Raw genomic sequence first — 18,156 nt, 5'->3', positions numbered from 1 at the left:
ATGATATTAAAAGATGGGTTACATAATATATATTTTGAAATATTTATATCAATATTTATATATATATTATAAATTATATAATATGTTAGTTATTGGATCATTGATCTAATGGCTTAGACCTAAAATGGGAGACAAGTTGTAGCATTAATGGTCCAAAACTATTAAGAAATAATATGCCCGTTTAATAAAAAGACTAAAACTAAATAGCCTTGGTCCATAAACAAGTTATCCGTTACAAGTTGGTAGATTGGCTATGAATCGAAGTTTAAGTCGACCACAAATCCGCTATTTGTGAATGGAGGGGTATGACCATTGAGCTAATGTTCAGATCATAAGGTTACAAACTTATCTGTTAGGAGTTATCTCTTGTCTATTTAGAAACAGAAAGAAAAGACTGGGAGAAACGAGGACTACGTAAAGTATGAAAGTTTTATTTTTTACTATTTCAAAATAGTGGGGGAGCTAGAGTAGTGGTAGATAGCCGAAGAGTACTTCAAACTCATCAAAAATTTCAACAATCCATGTTGCAAATCCAAAATCTAAACTATTGACTATGAACTCTAAAATGTCTCCATGCAAAAACTCATGGATTTTGAAAATATTTTGCTTGTGTATTAAGTTTTCTGAATTATATAATTTAATTGCAAAAATATAGTATGTTTAGAGATCACTAAAATATGTAATTTTTGATTTTTAGCCATTTTTAGTAATTTTAATTGTGATTAATAATATGGATCTTTGATTTAGGTGTCTTATTTCAAGAAGATACCTTCCTCTCATTTGTCTTTATATAGAGAGAAAGAGCAAGAGCGGGGAAGAAGGTAATATATAATATTTCTCAATATATATCAATGATGGATCTTACTTTAGTGCATTTGGCTAAGATGTTGAGAAGCATTTGGCTAAGATATTTCTCAACAGATATCAACAATTATCTCTCAAAATGAAAAATCAATATAGTTAATCATTATATATGATGTAAAATGCTCAAAGACTAATGTTTCTTGTATTTAAAGTAGGCAATATAATATAAATCATAGCAGCACAACTTGTGAGACTCGATTAATAGAACTTTTATCCAACAAACCACCATTACACTCTAGATAGAAGCATTATCTATAAAAAAACAAGTTTCCACTCTGCATAATACATACGGCAGAAAAAATTAATGTTTTTGAATTTCAATATTTTAGATTCTTTCTTTTAAAGATATTATGCTTTTGCTTTTAAAGTTTTTTGTTTCCAAGAAAATGGTTTCTTGCTTTTAGAGTTCACCTTTGTTTAGATTTAGCCAAATCCATGTTTCTCACAAGGTGATCCAATGATTAGGTCCACCTTTCATGATTCCACGATTAAATTAGCAGCTTAAAGTAAATAAGACCATGCAGCTATGCTTGGAATAGATAGTTTGCAATGAATAGCTTGATGGTACATGCCCCCATACCGTACCGATTACTAATCGGTATGATCCGGTAACCAATTCGGCAATCCTAGATAACAACACATGTAATACTGAGTCATTTATAAATCTACTAATTGAATTTGATATTAGAATAGCATGTTTTTTGAAGCAATCAATAATATGAATCTGGCTTTGCATGGTGTATCAATGTACATATCTTTTTCTCAATGTAAATATTTAAAGGCCGAATCTACATGCTATTTGCTCTCCCCGGCCTCCTCCATTCTCTTCTTTAATAAATGCATCTCTCCATGTAGTTCTTAGTTTAAGCAAAAATAACAAAAGTGCATCTCCAAAATATTAGCACGTAATCTTTGGCTATATAAATAATAAAAAATACTTCTAATAAGATGACAAAAATGATGGTTAAGTAATTAACAGTTCCGCCTGCAGATGAACCAATAAGTCCACCAATCATAAGGTACGCGGCGTTAGTATTGTGAATATCTCGCTTCAAAATTTGATACAACTAAGTAAGAATTGCTTCATTGCCCGTTTGCAATTTCATCAATTTTCATCAATAACCAAAGATAACCCAACATTACAAGCTGATATCCAAGAGCACTTCCACCACCAGTATATTGAACCTCCATATATGAACATATGATGCGTGTATTGAATCTATCTTCCTTCAACAAGATCGATGCATCTTCTCTTTGGCAAGGCAAGCATAAGCACTAGATAGCTGCCTTCATGGATGCCTTATGCTCACAAGCTCAATATCAAAGATAAGAGTGCCAAGGGTAGAGCCTTCTCTATTGGAAAGACGAGTCGGATTAAAAATGGTGGTAAACAGCCTCTGCCGATCAAAAAACTGCAGATTATAGAGAAACATTAGAGGAGAATATATCAAACTCATAAATAGAAATTATAATTTCAAAGACACAGTTCAATAATTGAAATGCAAAAAGAAACAGACTTTAATGTACATATAGCTTTAATTGGGATTTCAGGCTGTGTTTAATGCAGCATTTACAATAGGAAGGTGTTCAATGAATGATGGTTACAACATAGCTAATTAATTATAAGGGCTAAGTTATATCATTTTGATTGCAGGTGTTTTTCTAATATATAGCATAGTTTGATTGTGGAAGTTCTTCCATGAGAGCCACTGAACGTATCATAACCAGTTGAAGGAATTTGACTTCTGAAGTGTAAGAGACATACATTAGGTGGCACGGGTTCCTGGGATGGGTTCTGATACCCTTGTGATGGGGGGATAATGACACGGCGGATACCTCCTACTTTCATTGACTTCACTGCAGCTTGGATGCCTGAAATAACCTGTATGATGATATAAAGCAATTCAAATTTCAGTATAAATGATCTCCCTAGAATCTCCACATAAATATAGAAAGATGGGTATGAATAGTTTCTCATGACCCGAAGATGCTCAGCTATGATCTTAAAGCACATTTACTCTACCATTTTTGAAAATTTTAGAAACATCAAAAACAGAGGGAAAAGGTCAGCACTCCTACAAGCACAAGGAGGCAAAAAAAGTAATGCTAAAAGAGCATCGCTGATAAAGTATACTGAGATTCAATCAGATCTATTTGTCAGATATTCAAGTTTTCATTGTTAAATGTTATTGCACAATCAACCGTGAACAACCACATTCTTCAATTGGTGCAAATTTGAATATTCGACCCGCAATAACTCCCAAAAAACAGGAGTCAACTGAGATAAGGAGGACAAGAGAAGGAAGAAGGAAAGCTGGGAGATTGTTAGACTCTCTAAACTCCATGCTGACCCCTTTCCAAGTATATTTCAGTTTATGGGAATGTGGGACCGACCAACCTCCCAATCCAAATTCTCCAATTATCACTGTTCCTCCTCATGGATTCTCGCATTTGGAGAGCACTCAGTGGATACAGTAGCCAGGCATCCAAACAAGCCAATAAATGAACTACAAGTCTTCACTAGTTCCGACCAAGGAGAAGTCCTCTTAAATGAAAAATCTTCCCATAATTTCACTATTTACATGCAAGCCCACTTGGTCATCATTTCTGAATACATACCACCCTCTAATTTGAATTCAAGGGGGCCATGTCCAGGAAATGATGCAACCAGTTTTTATCTCATTTCCTTTCTGAAACATGCTCATCCCTAACTCTATCCCTCGCAATTCTACCCCATATTCACCACAACATTTCATCTATGCATAGCCAAAAGATGGATCTCTAGATACCTATGTGACATATTACCCAAAAGTCTTAGTGACAGAATGACTCTTGATGCCATTCATCATGTTGAATGCAATCCTCATTTCTGACCAGCAAAAGCAAACAGAAAGATTTTCTCCTGTGAAGAAAGATCTACATTATATACCAAAACAAATTTCCAAAATAAAAACAAACAGAAAACAGATAATCAGAAAACATATTGTTCAGATTTTCGAAATATTTTCCTGGACATTCATGTTCTAGAATGTGGCAAAAACATCTCTCTGAAGCTCGTGTGGGCACATATCTCTTTGGCTTAAAGGATACTAGAATAAATATGTGTTATTTCATGTACTACTATAAATTTAATACCACTTATAGCTTTATCTTACTTTTCCAGATCCAACAATGAATAGAAAGGGAACAGGATCCCCTATCTCATCCTTGTGATCATAAGTGGAGTCAAACCGCCATCCTTGTTTTGCAGCCAACCTTCCATAGTAATGAATTGCAACCTTCATTGCCAAATACCAACAACATAGTATTTTTAGGCCATGACAATACGCAAAAAGATATTACAAAATTAGAAGAATAAATTGGAGTTTATATGTTTCATCAGCTATAAGCTGGCATACATCATAAACAAAAGGACAATTCACCAATAGCTATACATCAAATACCAGTAAGAGAATCTTAATAATGCAAATGGAGGGATGTGATCATGGCTCCATGTTGATTTGGTTATAAAATTTGTTTTATGCCTACATCCAAGTTGTAAGCAGGCATGCAAGCATTTCCTTTGGAGCCAAGGTTTGGTGTCCAAAGAAAGCCATATTTTTCCCCCATGGTTTAATATAGATAGTCCAGTCATCCACCTCATTTATGGGAAAAGATGAACTCAATGCAGAACATCTGGATAGATAGATGATTAAATATCCAAAATGCTTGCATAAAATCGCTTAATAATCTAAAATGTTTATGGATAGACAGATCCGTCATCCCAAAAGCTGACATGTTTCTTTGACTTCTCCAAAGGTTATATGGGATGAGAAGTTTAGTGAGAGGATCTCAGATGAAATTTCAGTGCAACATGACAGCACCTGCCTTATGATGTCCATGCAAGAGAGTGTGAGTACTTCATTTGAAGGATTAGTTGCCAAAGGTTGAGAGAACATATGCATTCCCCTTTCTAAGTGTACATTTCTAAGTGAACATATACATTTTATACATTCACATCTACATTTATGTTTTTTTTTCATGAACTTCTCCGAGTAAAGGAACATAATTTAAACAAAATAAATTTTGGTAGCATATATTGGTATGATGCTGATGTACGGTCGGGTTAAAAAATGGAATAAAAGAAGAAAACAAGGGGCTTAATTAAGGATTCCACCTCAAGAAATCATTAAGTCCACCACATAAGGTGCCTAATGTATTTTTTGAGAGAAAGGAGGTACCTAATGTGTAACTTTGTAAGAAAATCACTCTCAAAATTAATAGGGACAGCCTCAACTTTAGTTATAAAGATCATTTTACTTAAATCTTACCTCAAAGGAACCATTAAGCAAACTAGTTCTAACACTTTTACTCCCTTAGAATATTGAAAACAAGATATGATCATTAATCTCCAAAATGTTGCCATTTCACTTTCACAGCCCGCTAGCCCACTTACCAACTGGACAAGTCATTCAGTACTGACAATTTTAGCAATTCTGGAATTTGAAAAGGCTTTCCAAGATGTCATAAGTCTGTATTATATGGTCTAAATTAACACTAATCTCAACTTTTAAAATATTTAGCAAGTTATGATTTAATTTGATCTGAAAACAAGAATTTGTATCAGAATAGCCTAACCAAGCTAGGACAAACTCTTTGTAAGCCAAAACATAGATCTAGAGCCACCAATTGAATTCAAGTTGCAAAATGCATATCGATATAAAATAAAAACAATTCCATGTGCTATTGCTGCAGAAACTTCAGAAACTTAAATTGCACTGGATCTAGAGCCTTCTTTCAGCAATAAGCTAACACTACGGAAATGCTTGTCTTGAAGTCAAGCCTTGCACACTTAAAACTTTTGGATCCTTATACAAAAGGTCAGAACTATGTGATTTTAAAGAAAATTGTTTTTTTTTATTTTAAAACATGCAAAGTTGCTTTCAGAGTACGTTTCACTAAACCAATATTTTTGTGATGTACTTGCTATTAGTTATGTTCAGCAATAAGTGAAAATCATGAGATTATTTGTTTGTGAATATGAACATTTGCAATGATCATCTAGTTGAGGAGAGATGTCACACAGAAAATATCCTCATACAGTTCAAAAAAAGGTACTTGTTCTTGAAGTGAGACTAATGACAACATAATCTTCAAAGTATCTTCGTTATTCTCATTCATAAAACATGCTTTACAGTTTACAGACATAAGATATCCCCATTTTCATCATAATATCATCCTTGATATATTCAAGAGAACCTCAAAATTCTTTAGCAACCGATAATTCTGTAGTAATATTATAGGCTGAAGGATACGAAACAGCTTTGAGGAATCCTTGGAATCATCATCTTCTGAAGAATTAAGTAAAGAAGAAGGCTGAATAATCTCTCTCTCCAAGTAAACATTAAGTTTGTGCACGCCTCCTATCAGATAAATCAAAAAATAAAACCTCAATCACATTTCACTCAATCTTCTTTTTGAAAGTCAGCTGGCTCTTTAGCAATTTAGCGATTTAGTTTTCATGATCTTTCCCAATCTTTGATCTTCAAAGACTGGTCCAGCAGATAAAATCTTCCACACTTTCAATGCTTCAAGGGTCTTCAGCCTGAACTCAGAATAAGAAGCTCCTTTCAATCAAAGAACAAATTTTTCTTCACAAGACAAACCGAGTTAGTCTATGAATCACAACAGTTGTTGAGACAATAGGCAACATATATGAAGGAAGAAGAGAGGAAGATGATAAGTAGAATGATTGAACTGTCCACTTAATGTTGGAGGTGATATTTTGGCCAATTTTTTTGGCTTCATGCCAATTATACAGGACAGCCTTAAAAAAAAAGGGGAAACACTAGCTACTAATCCAAAATTACAACCAGCAGCCAATTCCATGAAATGGTAAACTAACTCTACTATTACCATAATTTCCTCTGAAAGGTCATGCAACAAGCTTCAAAACATAACATATTTATCAAAACCCGATTAAACTTAACTCTGCTTCCAACTTCACTTTTTAAAGCAAAAAAAAAAAATGAATACAAAAAGAACAAGATATTCTAAGTAATTTCACCTTTTAACGAGCAAAAAAACAAAAACAAAAATGAATATCTACATAACAACATTGTTTTAATGGGAAAACCAATCGCATTTCTAAAGAGAATATGTGTGCAATTATCACAAAGATAACATCATATACACTTCTTGACTTCTAGTCACTGAAATTGCTAAGTCAAAAAATTGATAATAAGAAAATTCACTGGGATACTGCTTAAAGTGAAATTGCAAGGACATCAGATTTTAGGCTGTAAAGTTTTATCATTTCGGAGCATAAATCAACAACCAAATAAAAAATGTTATATCATATGACACAGAATGCCTTAAATAATGGAAAAAAGTTGATTTGTTTTCTTTTTTTTTTCTCGAAGAATACGTCCGACCCTATAAAAGAAACGATAAGGTATGGCCCAAACTGAAACGTTACAACAGAAAGGTAAAACAAGCATCCAAAAGATTTGTTTTTAGGACCTGATCGCCGTCAACAGGGGTTTCTCCAGCTCCGACGCGGAGGTCCAGAGCCTTGACCCCACCGGAGGCCGGGATCTCGAAGAAACCCGCGGCGCGAGGTGGAAGAGGCGGTGACGCCGCCGATGAAGGGAGGAGAGAGGAGGAGGAGGAGGAGGAGGAGGAGACGAGAGCGGTGGCCCAGGAGATGAGAGACCGCCTAGTCGTTAGGGTTAGGGTTTTGGGAGGGGAAGGGGGACTAGGAACGAAGGGAAGAGAAGCGAGCATCGCAAAAATGACACCCTGCCCGACATCGTCACGAGTAAGCCCCCCTTTCTTTTTTTTATGTTTTTCAATCGCCTTTGATGATTGCAGTTTCAAACCTTGTTCGTTCCAAACGCTGGGTGAGACGACCGCCAAAGGAGTAAGCCCCCCAAAGGAGAGGGTGGTTCTATATACACCCCCCTATTGCTCAGGACACCCCCCAAAAATTAAAAAAAAATTAAATACTCTCCACACCCCCCCATTTGCTAAGGACACCCCTAAAAAATTAAAAATTCCTAAATTACCCCCCACCCTCCCCACCCCCTCACCTAAATTGCTCTCTACACCCCCCAAACCCCCCCCCCACCCCGCTCTTCCCCTCCAAAACACCTCGCCAACGCCCAAAACCCCCCCGTTCCCCCTTCTCCCTCTCGTCGCCGGCATTCTCCCGATCTCCGACCACCTCGTCGGCTTCTCCCGGAACCACCTCGCCGGCTTCTCCCGAAATTTTTTTTTTCACGGTTCGTGCTCCGTTCGGCACTGGATCGCCGAACAAAAGGCTTCTGTTCGGCTGAACAGTGCCGGACAGAAGCCTTCTGTTCGGCACTGTGCAGCCGAACAGATCTGTTCGGTTGAGGGTTGCCGAACAGAAGGCTTCTGTTCGGCACTGTTCAGCCGAACAGAAGCCTTTTGTTCGGCGATCCAGTGCCGAACGGAGCACGAACCGTGAAAAAAAAAAAAATTTCGAAACAAGGTAGAACACGTACCTTTGCGGCCGATTCTTCGTCCCAAATCACTAGTTGCTTGTCCATGCTTCGAATGGGGCTTAAATCTCCTTCAAAGATCGCCTAAACGATGTAAATGGATCGAGGGGTTTAAGGGGGGTTTGAGGGGTGTTTTTTTTTTTTCTTTTCAAAACGAAACGGAGGAGGAGGAGGAGGAGGAGGAGGAGGAGGAGGAGGGGTGCATGAGAAAATTTCAAGGGCAATATGGTAATTACACTAAAGGTTAGTTTGGATATTTTTTTTTTGGTTTTTGGGGGGTGTCCTTAGCAATAGGGGGGGTGTATATAGAACCACCCCAAAGGAGAGGGTAGTTCTAAATACACCCCCCCGATTGCTCAGGACACCCCCCAAAAACCAAAAAAAAATACCCGAACTAACCTTTAGTGTAATTACCATATTGCCCTTGAAATTTTCTCAGTACACCCCCCTTCCTCCTCCTCCGTCTCCTCCTCCGTTTCGTTTTGAAAAGGAAAAAAAAAACCACCCCTCAAACCCCCCTTAAACCCCTCGATCCATTTACATCGTTTAGGCGATCTTTGAAGGAGATTTAAGCCCCATTCGAAGCATGGACAAGCAACTAGTGATTTGGGACGAAGAATCGGCCGCAAAGGTACGTGTTCCACCTTGTTTCGAAAGTTTTTTTTTTTTCACGGTTCGTGCTCCGTTCGGCACTGGATCGCCGAACAAAAGGCTTCTGTTCGGCTGCACAGTGCCGAACAGAAGCCTTCTGTTCGGCAACGCTCTACCGAACAGAAGGCTTCTGTTCGGCTGCACAGTGCCGAACATAAGGCTTCTGTCCGGCACACTGCAGCCGAACAGAAGGCTTCTGTTCGGCACTCTGCAGCCGAACAGAAGCCTTCTCGTGCCAAATCGCGTGCCGTGCTGAATTTTGTGCCGAACAGATCCTCTGATTCATTAATTCTTGGTGATAAATTATTTTATATGTAGGGCTATGCTACAACCGAATCGAGTATAATTGGATCAGAATTTGTACTGGATTACACAAGCGAATTTACAACTTACGAGGTATTATAATATATTGTGCAATTTTGTATTAGTTTAGCGAGCTATTTTTACAAATGTGTACTTACATAAATTGTTTAATGTATAGATCTTCAAGAGTAGAGAGGACTTGTGTAATTGGTGTCGTGAAGCTGGGAGGCGAAATGGTTTTATTGTTGTAATCAAATCATCCGATGCAGGTACCATTTCTAAGAAACCCAGAATTACGTTAGGTTGTGAGAGGGGTGGGACGTACCGAACCACAAAAGAAAAGCGAATAAAGACTGCCTGTTGGACAAAGAAGTGTGGATGCCCTTTTGCATTAAGAGGAAAGAAATTGGATACTGCGGATGATTGGATATTACTGGTCGTATGTGGAGTGCACAATCATCCCGCTGCAGAGAATCTGGAGGGGCACTCATATGCAGGGAGATTATCTGAGCAGGAGACGAAATTGTTAGTGGATATGTCGAAGAGTTTGGTTCGTCCAAAGGACATATTATCCACATTGAAGGAAAGAGATGCCCTCAATGTTACGACTATCAAGACTATCTACAATGTACGTCAACGGTTTAAGGTTGCAGAGAAAGCCGGGAGGTCTGAAATGCAACATCTATTAGGTAAATTATCAGAGGCTAAATATATTGAGTGGCATAGGAATTGTACTAATACGGATGTTGTGCATGACTTATTTTGGGCACACCCTGGCAGCATTGATTTGTTCCGTGCATTTCCCCGTGTGTTGATAATGGATTGCACGTACAAGACGAATAGGTATCGTCTTCCGCTCTTAGAGATTGTGGGGGTGACATCTACTGACATGACATTTTCAGTTGCTTTTGTATACTTAAATTCTGAGGGGGAAGAAAGCTATACTTGGGCATTAGAGAGATTGCGCAGTGTCATAGCTGATGATGTTTTGCCTGAGTTGATTGTTACAGATAGAGACTTGGCTTTGATGAATGCAATTCATAGAGTATTTCCTACTGCTAGACATTTATTATGTAGATGGCATATTAGTAGGAATGTTTTGGCCAAGTGCAAAAAATTTTTCGAATTGAAGGAGAAATGGGATAAATTTATTATGAGTTGGAATGTACTAGTGCTGTCCTCCACGGAAGACGAGTATAATGATCGCTGGAGTGCACTGCAGAGAGAGTTCGGTACCTATCCAGATGCACTACAGTATGTGTCAGATACTTGCTGAGCAAATACAAGGAAAGATTTGTTGCGGCGTGGACTGATACATGCAGGCACTACGGAAATGTGACGACAAATAGGTATCACAAATAAAGACTCATTTAAATTTAATTTGCCTCAATTCTTATATCTAACTTTCATTTGTTTACTAGGGTCGAGAGTGCACATGCAAAGCTCAAAAAGCAGCTTGGATCAAGCCAAGGAAGTTTCGAGTCATCTTGGACTAGAATACATGGATTGATTGAGTTGCAGCACAGCTCCGTTAAAGCCTCATTGGAGAAGAGTTTATTGGTAGTGCAGCACAACTTCAAGCCAGCTGAATTCAAAGAGTTGCGAGGTTTCATATCTATAAGTGCGTTAAATCATGTCCTCGCCCAATCGAAACGAGCCAATTCAGTTGGGTTTGATGATTCAAATTGTGGGTGCGCTATTCGACGCACACATGGTATACCATGTGCTCACCAGATTGCGCGGTACAGGGTGGAAGGTCGGCCCATTCCTCTCGACTGCATAGATCCTCATTGGAGGAAACTTGATATTCTGCCTACCCCCCCCGTGCAGCCAATTCAGTTGAGTTGTGATGCAGAGTTAGATTTGATTGCGCTACGATTCAAGAAGTTAGATGGGGCTTCTCAATTGCAGATGATCAAGAAGTTACGAGAGATTGCAAGTCCAGATAGTACACCTCTTTTAGAGCCTGCAAAACGGAAGACCGGTTCACGTGGGCGCGCTTCACTGAAGGTTGATACGTCTACTCGACGTGACCCGTCTGCGTTTGAGTTGGTTCTATCTGGACAGGATAGTTATTCACCTGGTGTTGAGAAAGTTACCATCCGCAATCCATCTACTCAGATTCAAAAGAGACGACCCAAGCAAAAGGTAAGTACCAAATATTTATTTCCTTACAATAGGTATCACAACGTCTACGGGACGGTCCGTGCCGTGCCGGTATGTCATGTGCCGATACGGGACATGTCGGGACGTGCCGTGCCGAGATGTGCCGATACGGGACATGTCGGGACGTGCCGTGCCGAGATGTGCCGATACGGGATGTGCCGTGCCGAGATGTGCCGATACGGGATGTGCCGTGCCGAGATGTGCCGATACGGGACATGTTCTGCCATTGTTACATATTTTCTATCATTTGATATTATTTGCAGATTTTTCGTACTAGAGCCCAGTCACATACACCCATTATCTATATTGATGCTATTCCTTCTGCCTTGAGACCATACATCCAGCATATCAAGGATGTAAAAGCTGATGGGAATTGCGGATTTAGGGCAATAGCTGACTTACTGGGATTTGGAGAAGATGACTGGGTGCGTGTTAGGAAGGATTTATTGCAAGAGTTGCAATGTCATTCGGACCACTATCGCACATTATATGGTGTGGAAGGGACGATTGTTGAGATCACTCATGCATTATCATATTATGATGATTGTCCACCATATGACAGATGGATGACTATGCCGGACATGGGTCATCTTATAGCATCCTGCTATAATGTTGTCCTATACCATCTCTCGTTGCAACAATGTCTGACCTTCCTACCTCTCCGTTCTGTGCCAGTACCTCTTCTATCCCGCAAAGATATCGCTATCGGATTCGTAAATGGAAATCATTTTGTTGAGGTACTACGTTCACAACACTTGCGAATATTTAATTTTGCTTATTTAATTTTGCTTATTTATAATTTTGTAGCTATTAATATTTTCTTATTTCTAATTTTGAAGGTGTTCTTGTTGCCGGGACATCCCGTTCCGCCAGTAGCGACCAACTGGCGAAAATATCATCTTCCTTGTGCTACCGGATGGGAAAATTCATATGAAGCACGGATTCAACAGTTCAAAGAGAGCATCTCACCTAATGTTATAATTAGCGAGACAGTAGAGTTAGATTGATTATTTATATATGTACAATTTTTGAAAGTTGTAAATTTTTTGGGGCTCTTAGAGTCATGTACTGTGAAACTCCATCATCAGCTGGGAATACATATGACGACTGTTGTTTCCGTTGAGATTTCATATGTAAACAGAAATATACTTAAGAGCTGGTGGGAGCAAACAAATCAAACAGGGGAACTAATAGACCTTTCTGATGTACAAGATCTTAGCGGTGACAAGCTTGAGCAGATGATTAACACATTTGTTGGAAAAGAGGGCTCTGTGATGTTCTTGGTTAAGAGGTTAATCGGCTGCCCTCTCCTTGCAAGGCCAGGTCTTGCCACTGGCACCCTCTTAGGCTTTGCTGCCTTTTTTGGAGGGGAACTTTGTCCAGGGTCAGCTTTGATTGGAACAACATTTGGAGGTACCTCAGGGGGAGGTGGAGGCAGAACATCAGTCGTATCAGATTCAGGGTCAAACCCCCCACGGGACTCCATCTCCTCAGGGGGAGGTGGAGGCAAGACAGTAGAGTTAGATTGATTGTTTATATATGTACAATTTTTGAAACTCCATCATCAATATAAATCAAAAAATATCTGTCTTCGCATTGTTAGATTGATTGTTATGTGCACTGTTATATTTGTGTAAAATAGAACGGGCCAGGCTTTACAAAGATTACACGTAAATGTACCAAAAATATATATTTTTCATTAATATCAAAGGCTTTACAAAGATTACAAAGGCTCCATCATCAATCCCTATGACGCCATCGTCGACGCGTGTACTGCTGTACGTCCGAATGAGAGGGTCCTGGATCCGAATGAGAGGGTGCTGTACTCGGGCCAGGCTCATCACCCAGAAGTACCTGATGCATCTGAGAAATAGCATCATATAGGTGCCCGGCACCTAGTGACGTAGCCTCTGAGGGACCCATCCGTACAATGTCGGTACTGATACCGAGTGCAGCTGCATTACGCCGCCGGTGCATGTCAGCATCATCATGACCTCCCCTAGCTCCAGAATGAGTACTCGAGCGCAGATGAGGAGGCTGAACTGCAACGTGCGTGATACGGAGATACCACTCCATGTATCCCGGTACGCTGTCTGATGGCCGGGTAACTGGGTGGCTCCTGCTCGCCTGGCTCAGCACGTGGTCCTCCCACCGCTCCCAAAGCTGATCCATATAGGAGTAATGTATCCGGTACGAGCCTGCTGTGGAACCTCTGTTGGCTCGCGTAGGGGCTAGTGGCGCTCGAGGGATGGTCTGAATGCGACCAAACTGTCTAAGAACCCTTTCTGGATGATAGGGTTCTACGATATCAAGGCACTTGATGGAGCCACTAAAAAATGCGACGGGTATATATGGGCGATCTCCCCGAAGCCGATGATGGGGATCCCAAATAACCTGTAAAACAAAAGGTCCATTTCAGTTTTATACTATATCGCATATTAAATGTACTGACAAACACAAGCAAATGGTAATATGATACGTACCTCATCGATACTCAAAAGGTCCAATGACTCACGTAGAACCACTAAATGGTCCATCGTGGTACGGGATGGAGTACCGGGCATCCAGCGGTGCACGCGGGGACTGGCATCAGTATACTCGAGCGACGGGTGAGGACTGAGTGCTGGAAAATGCTCATAAATCCATGCCTGCAGAAGCGTCATATAACCACTGATCTGTCTCACTGATGACCTCGACGCAATCCCCAACTGCCGATACAAATATGCTAAGGCAGCTGTACCCCAGGCATATGTGCTCACCCTATCCAGATCCCGCAGTAAACACAGATACGCTATAGGCACCCTGGTCCCACTCTTATCAGCAAAGAGTGTGCAGCCTAACAAAAATAACAAATAGGCTCGTGCTGCACACTCTATCCTCTGCTGCCTGTCTCTATCAGATACAGAGTGAAACTGAGTCCTCAGCCACTCCATCCTCACAGACTGACCGCGCGATGACAGTACCTCCTGACGCGCGTCTCCAGCTGACACCCCCAACAACTCCACAAGTAGCTCCTCAGCATCCCGATCACTCATCCTCTCAGGAGAAACTGATACTGAGGAACCTGCGACAGGAATCCCTAAAATGGCGGATACATCATCCAACGTGATAGTGATCTCGCCAAATGGTATATGGAAGGTGTTCGTCTCGGGCTGCCATCTCTCTACGAAGCCCGAAATCAGAATCTTATCGATGAATCGATAAGAGCACTGTACTAACTCTACGAGGCCCGACTGCCTCAATAGTGCTCTGAACCTGGTATTTGGTTGGTTTGAAGACCACCACTTCCATTCACCAACCTTGGCAGTATGGTTCATGCACTTTAGTGGAGCTCGTTCCTGTAATATAAATGTATAATTACTACTACTTTATAAAACATCAATAAACAAAATATAATGCTATAACAAATAAACAATACCTGTTGCCTCCAGATGGAAGCTGCTATATGCGTCCTGAAACTGATCAGGACGGACTCATCCTCTGGACCTCCTGGACATGGTCCAACGGACTCATCGTCTTCGCCCCTAGCGGGCATATCATCATGCTCTGACTCAGGAGAGTCCGATGGCATATGAGCAGGCTCGGGAGAAGCAATCCTAGCACGACGTCTCCTAGCTGACGCCGTAGGTCTAACTCTGGTGGGACGGGGATCCATGTCTGAAAATATAGAAATTCAATGTTAGGCTATATCAAAGAAAATAATTCAATTGCATACATAAATGTTCGGCACAAAATTCAGCACGGCACGCACCAGAACCCTTCTGTTCGGCTGCACGGTGCCGAACAGAAGGCTTCTGTTCGGCTGCACAGAGCCGGACAGAAGGCTTCTGTTCGGCTGCTCAGAGCCGGACAGAACCATTCTGTTCGGCACTGTGCAGCCGAACAGAAGGCTTCTGTTCGGCACCGTGCAGCCGAACAGAAGGCTTCTGTTCGGTTGAGTGTGGCCGAACAGAGGGCTTCTGTTCGGCACTGTTCAGCCGAACAGAACCCTTCTGTTCGGCGATCCAGTGCCGAACGGAGCACTGGAGGCGGGGGGGCGGGGAGCTACCTCGACGTGGTCGTGGAGGCGCCGGCGAGGTGCTCGTTGCTCGGGAGATGGCCGGGGAGGTGGTTCCGGGAGAATGCCGGCGACGAGAGGGAGAAGGGGAGAATGCCGGCGACGAGAGGGAGAAGGGGGAACGGGGGGGTTTTGGGCGAGGGAGAAGGGGGAGACGGAGGGGGTTTGGCCGCCGGCGAGGTGCTTGAGGTGCTTGAGGCGAAGTTTTTTGGGTGGAAGGGAGAAGCCGGCTGGAGTGGAGTTTTGGAGGGGAAGAGCGGGGTTGGGGGGGGGGGGTTTGGGGGGTGTAGAGAGCAATTTAGGTGAGGGGGTGGGGAGGGTGAAGGGTAATTTAGGATTTTTTATTTTTTTAGGGGTGTCCTTAGCAAATGGGGGGGTGTAGAGAGTATTTAATTTTTTTTAATTTTTGGGGGGTGTCCTGAGCAATCGGGGGGGTGTATTTAGAACTACCCCAAAGGAGACGACCGCCATAGCTAGCCTTACTCCGAAATGACCTTGCCTTTAGAAAGAATTACGAACCATACCAATTTGATAAAAAAATAATATGATAAAAATAATTGAGATAAAATCTACCAGCCATGCAATCTCCGAGCACCATGGATGGCTCCTCCTTGTGGAGAAATTATTGGTTGGAGCTATCCATGGATTGGTGAGAAATTGTAACGACCCGTGCGGATATGTATTTAGTCTCATATCGATTATTCGCTGGGTAGATCTTAGGTACTTATATAGGATCAAGAAATCCAAATAATACCTTCCGACTAGTCATTTTGGATGAGGTCCTGAATTGTTACAAATGGTATCAGAGCGGACCCAACCTAAAACCTATGTGGACTAGAGGACACTGCAGTACGGATCTATTGGAGCTGACCACGGATTGATCGTGGTGTTTGCTATTAGATTTGAACGAGGAAGTATGTAAGGACCCGTGCGGACGTGTATTTAGTCTCACATAGATTATTCGCTGGGTAGATCTTGGGTACTTATACAGGATCAAGGAACCCAAATAATACCTTCCGGCTAGTCATTTTGGGTGAGGTCCTGGGTTAAGTGATTGAAAGGCTATTTTTTGATGCCTTGGTTCACCTCCTCATCAATCAAAATATGTTGCTATTTTTTTGTTAGTTTGTTCTTTGTTGTCTCCTCCATGGATCATATCCTCGAGGTTATCGGCCGGAGGTTAGTATGATTGGAGCAAGTTATAAACCAATCTCAATGGAACAAACTCCAATCTTGGATGAGGTTAGCATGATTGGTTTCTTTGGGGTAGAAATAATGAATAGATTGGTTTTCATTATGTTGGTTGAAACAAGCTAGTAAGATTTAGAGATTTTTGAAAAGTATTGCTTTGCGAAGTCCCATGCAAGCTGAATGTTACGTGATATGTGTGATATAATGTAAATAATATGCAATGGAAGGATTTTAGAATTTATTTAGTAGGAAAAAGATGGGCTCTAGAATGAAAGTTAGAATAAGGGACTCCCATCTTTGGTTGGTGGAAATTCTACTTTCATTTCCAATCGAGAGAAGAATAGAAATATTCCAATCTTGGCTTTCGTTATGGTATTCAAATCCCATTTCACTAGATTTATTTAAACATTTTGATTTTCCCAAAATATTTTTTTTACGTTTAATTAATTTTTAAGTTTTTTTATTTAATTAATTTTTTAAAAAATTAGTAATTTTTAATTTCGATTTCGATTATGAACAAGGTTGTTCTGATTTCTATTCTAACTCCAATTCCGATGATTCCGGTTTTGATTCCGGTCGCAAACCAAACACACTTTTAGATGTGTCAGGTTGGTGAAATGTAAGTATGAAACCTTGACCAAGGAAAATTCTTGCTGCTCAACAAGCATCTTACTGTTGGCTGACTCTCATCATCTCTCTAACAAATCAGGGAAGGGCTGGAGGCATGCATTGGTGATGGTAATGATTTGAGTTTATTGCATAGTTTGGTTGTTCAAAATCCTGTTTCCCTTCTACCAAAAAAAAAAATCCTGTTTCCCAAAATGTCATGTTATTTAGATGTCAATACTGTAGGCGACGGCTGTTTTATTCAGGATTTTATGTTAAATAAGAGTTGGGATGTTAGTGGACTTGCACACCGTTTTGGTTATGACACGAAACAATAAAGTCTCAAAACTCCTATCTGCTACTTATCTATTGAGTTTTAGCATGTAAAAGATAGCGTCTTCCTTGATAAACTTAGCTATTCTCATTTAAAAGATGCTTTGTGTACCCATAGGATGCCAGGTTCAGTATTTGGGAGCCGGTGAGAGCTCCGAATAAATCTTCTGCCCACGAGTAGAGAGAGAAAGGGGAGAATGGGGGAAAAAAAATGATTTGGCACTCATCCAAGGTCTCATTTGATTGCCGGCTTTCTCGAGGAGTACCATAAGTGGAGGGCTGCACTGAGATTTGAGACTTCTATATAAAAGTATTGGGCAGTCATCTTCTGTCTTGACAATGAATTCTCTCTTAAATATGGTTCCCTGTATCAGATAAAATTTTAGCGGTTGCTAGCTTAAATTGGAGTGAATCAAAGGCTAAAACGGTAGAAAGAAGATAAAGGACACTTATCTCAGTCTGACAATGTGGTTCAGCAGC

At 40.6% G+C, this 18,156-nt stretch overlaps 1 protein-coding gene across 5 annotated transcripts; it reads right to left on the bottom strand.

The window, feature by feature from the left end:
* Positions 1–1,808: 1,808 nt before the first annotated feature.
* LOC120112746 (peptidyl-prolyl cis-trans isomerase FKBP17-1, chloroplastic-like) lies at positions 1,809–7,653 on the bottom strand. Of its 5 annotated transcripts, none has more exons than XM_039132554.1 (4): positions 7,366–7,651; positions 4,020–4,142; positions 2,630–2,746; positions 1,809–2,276 (listed from the first exon to the last, which is right to left on the bottom strand). In XM_039132554.1, the coding sequence occupies exons 1-4, from the start codon at positions 7,627–7,629 to the stop codon at positions 2,154–2,156; spliced, it is 627 nt and encodes a 208-aa protein (XP_038988482.1). In that variant the 5' UTR covers positions 7,630–7,651; the 3' UTR covers positions 1,809–2,153. The 5 variants fall into 5 exon arrangements, with proteins under 5 accessions (XP_038988482.1, XP_038988483.1, XP_038988485.1 ...); XM_039132555.1 differs by having other exon boundaries at positions 2,667–2,746; XM_039132557.1 differs by lacking the exon at positions 4,020–4,142 and having other exon boundaries at positions 7,366–7,652.
* Between the last annotated feature and the right edge of the window lie 10,503 nt (positions 7,654–18,156).

This window comes from Phoenix dactylifera, chromosome 12 (genome assembly GCF_009389715.1).
Source record: "Phoenix dactylifera cultivar Barhee BC4 chromosome 12, palm_55x_up_171113_PBpolish2nd_filt_p, whole genome shotgun sequence".
In the NCBI taxonomy this organism is placed as follows: Eukaryota; Viridiplantae; Streptophyta; class Magnoliopsida; order Arecales; family Arecaceae; genus Phoenix; species Phoenix dactylifera.
The sequence above is the reverse complement of the archived record's forward strand: the minus strand, read 5'-3'. Positions and strand labels throughout refer to the sequence as shown.

Coding starts and splice junctions, on each gene's coding strand:
- LOC120112746 (XM_039132553.1), bottom strand. CDS start 7,629: ATGCTCGCTTCTCTTCCCTTCGTTCCTAGTCCCCCTTCCCCTCCCAAA. Junction 4,143..7,365: donor CCCCTGTTGACGGCGATCAG/GTCCTAAAAACA, acceptor TTGGCAATGAAG/GTTGCAATTCATTACTATGG. Junction 2,747..4,019: donor TCATTGTTGGATCTGGAAAA/GTAAGATAAAGC, acceptor ATCATCATACAG/GTTATTTCAGGCATCCAAGC.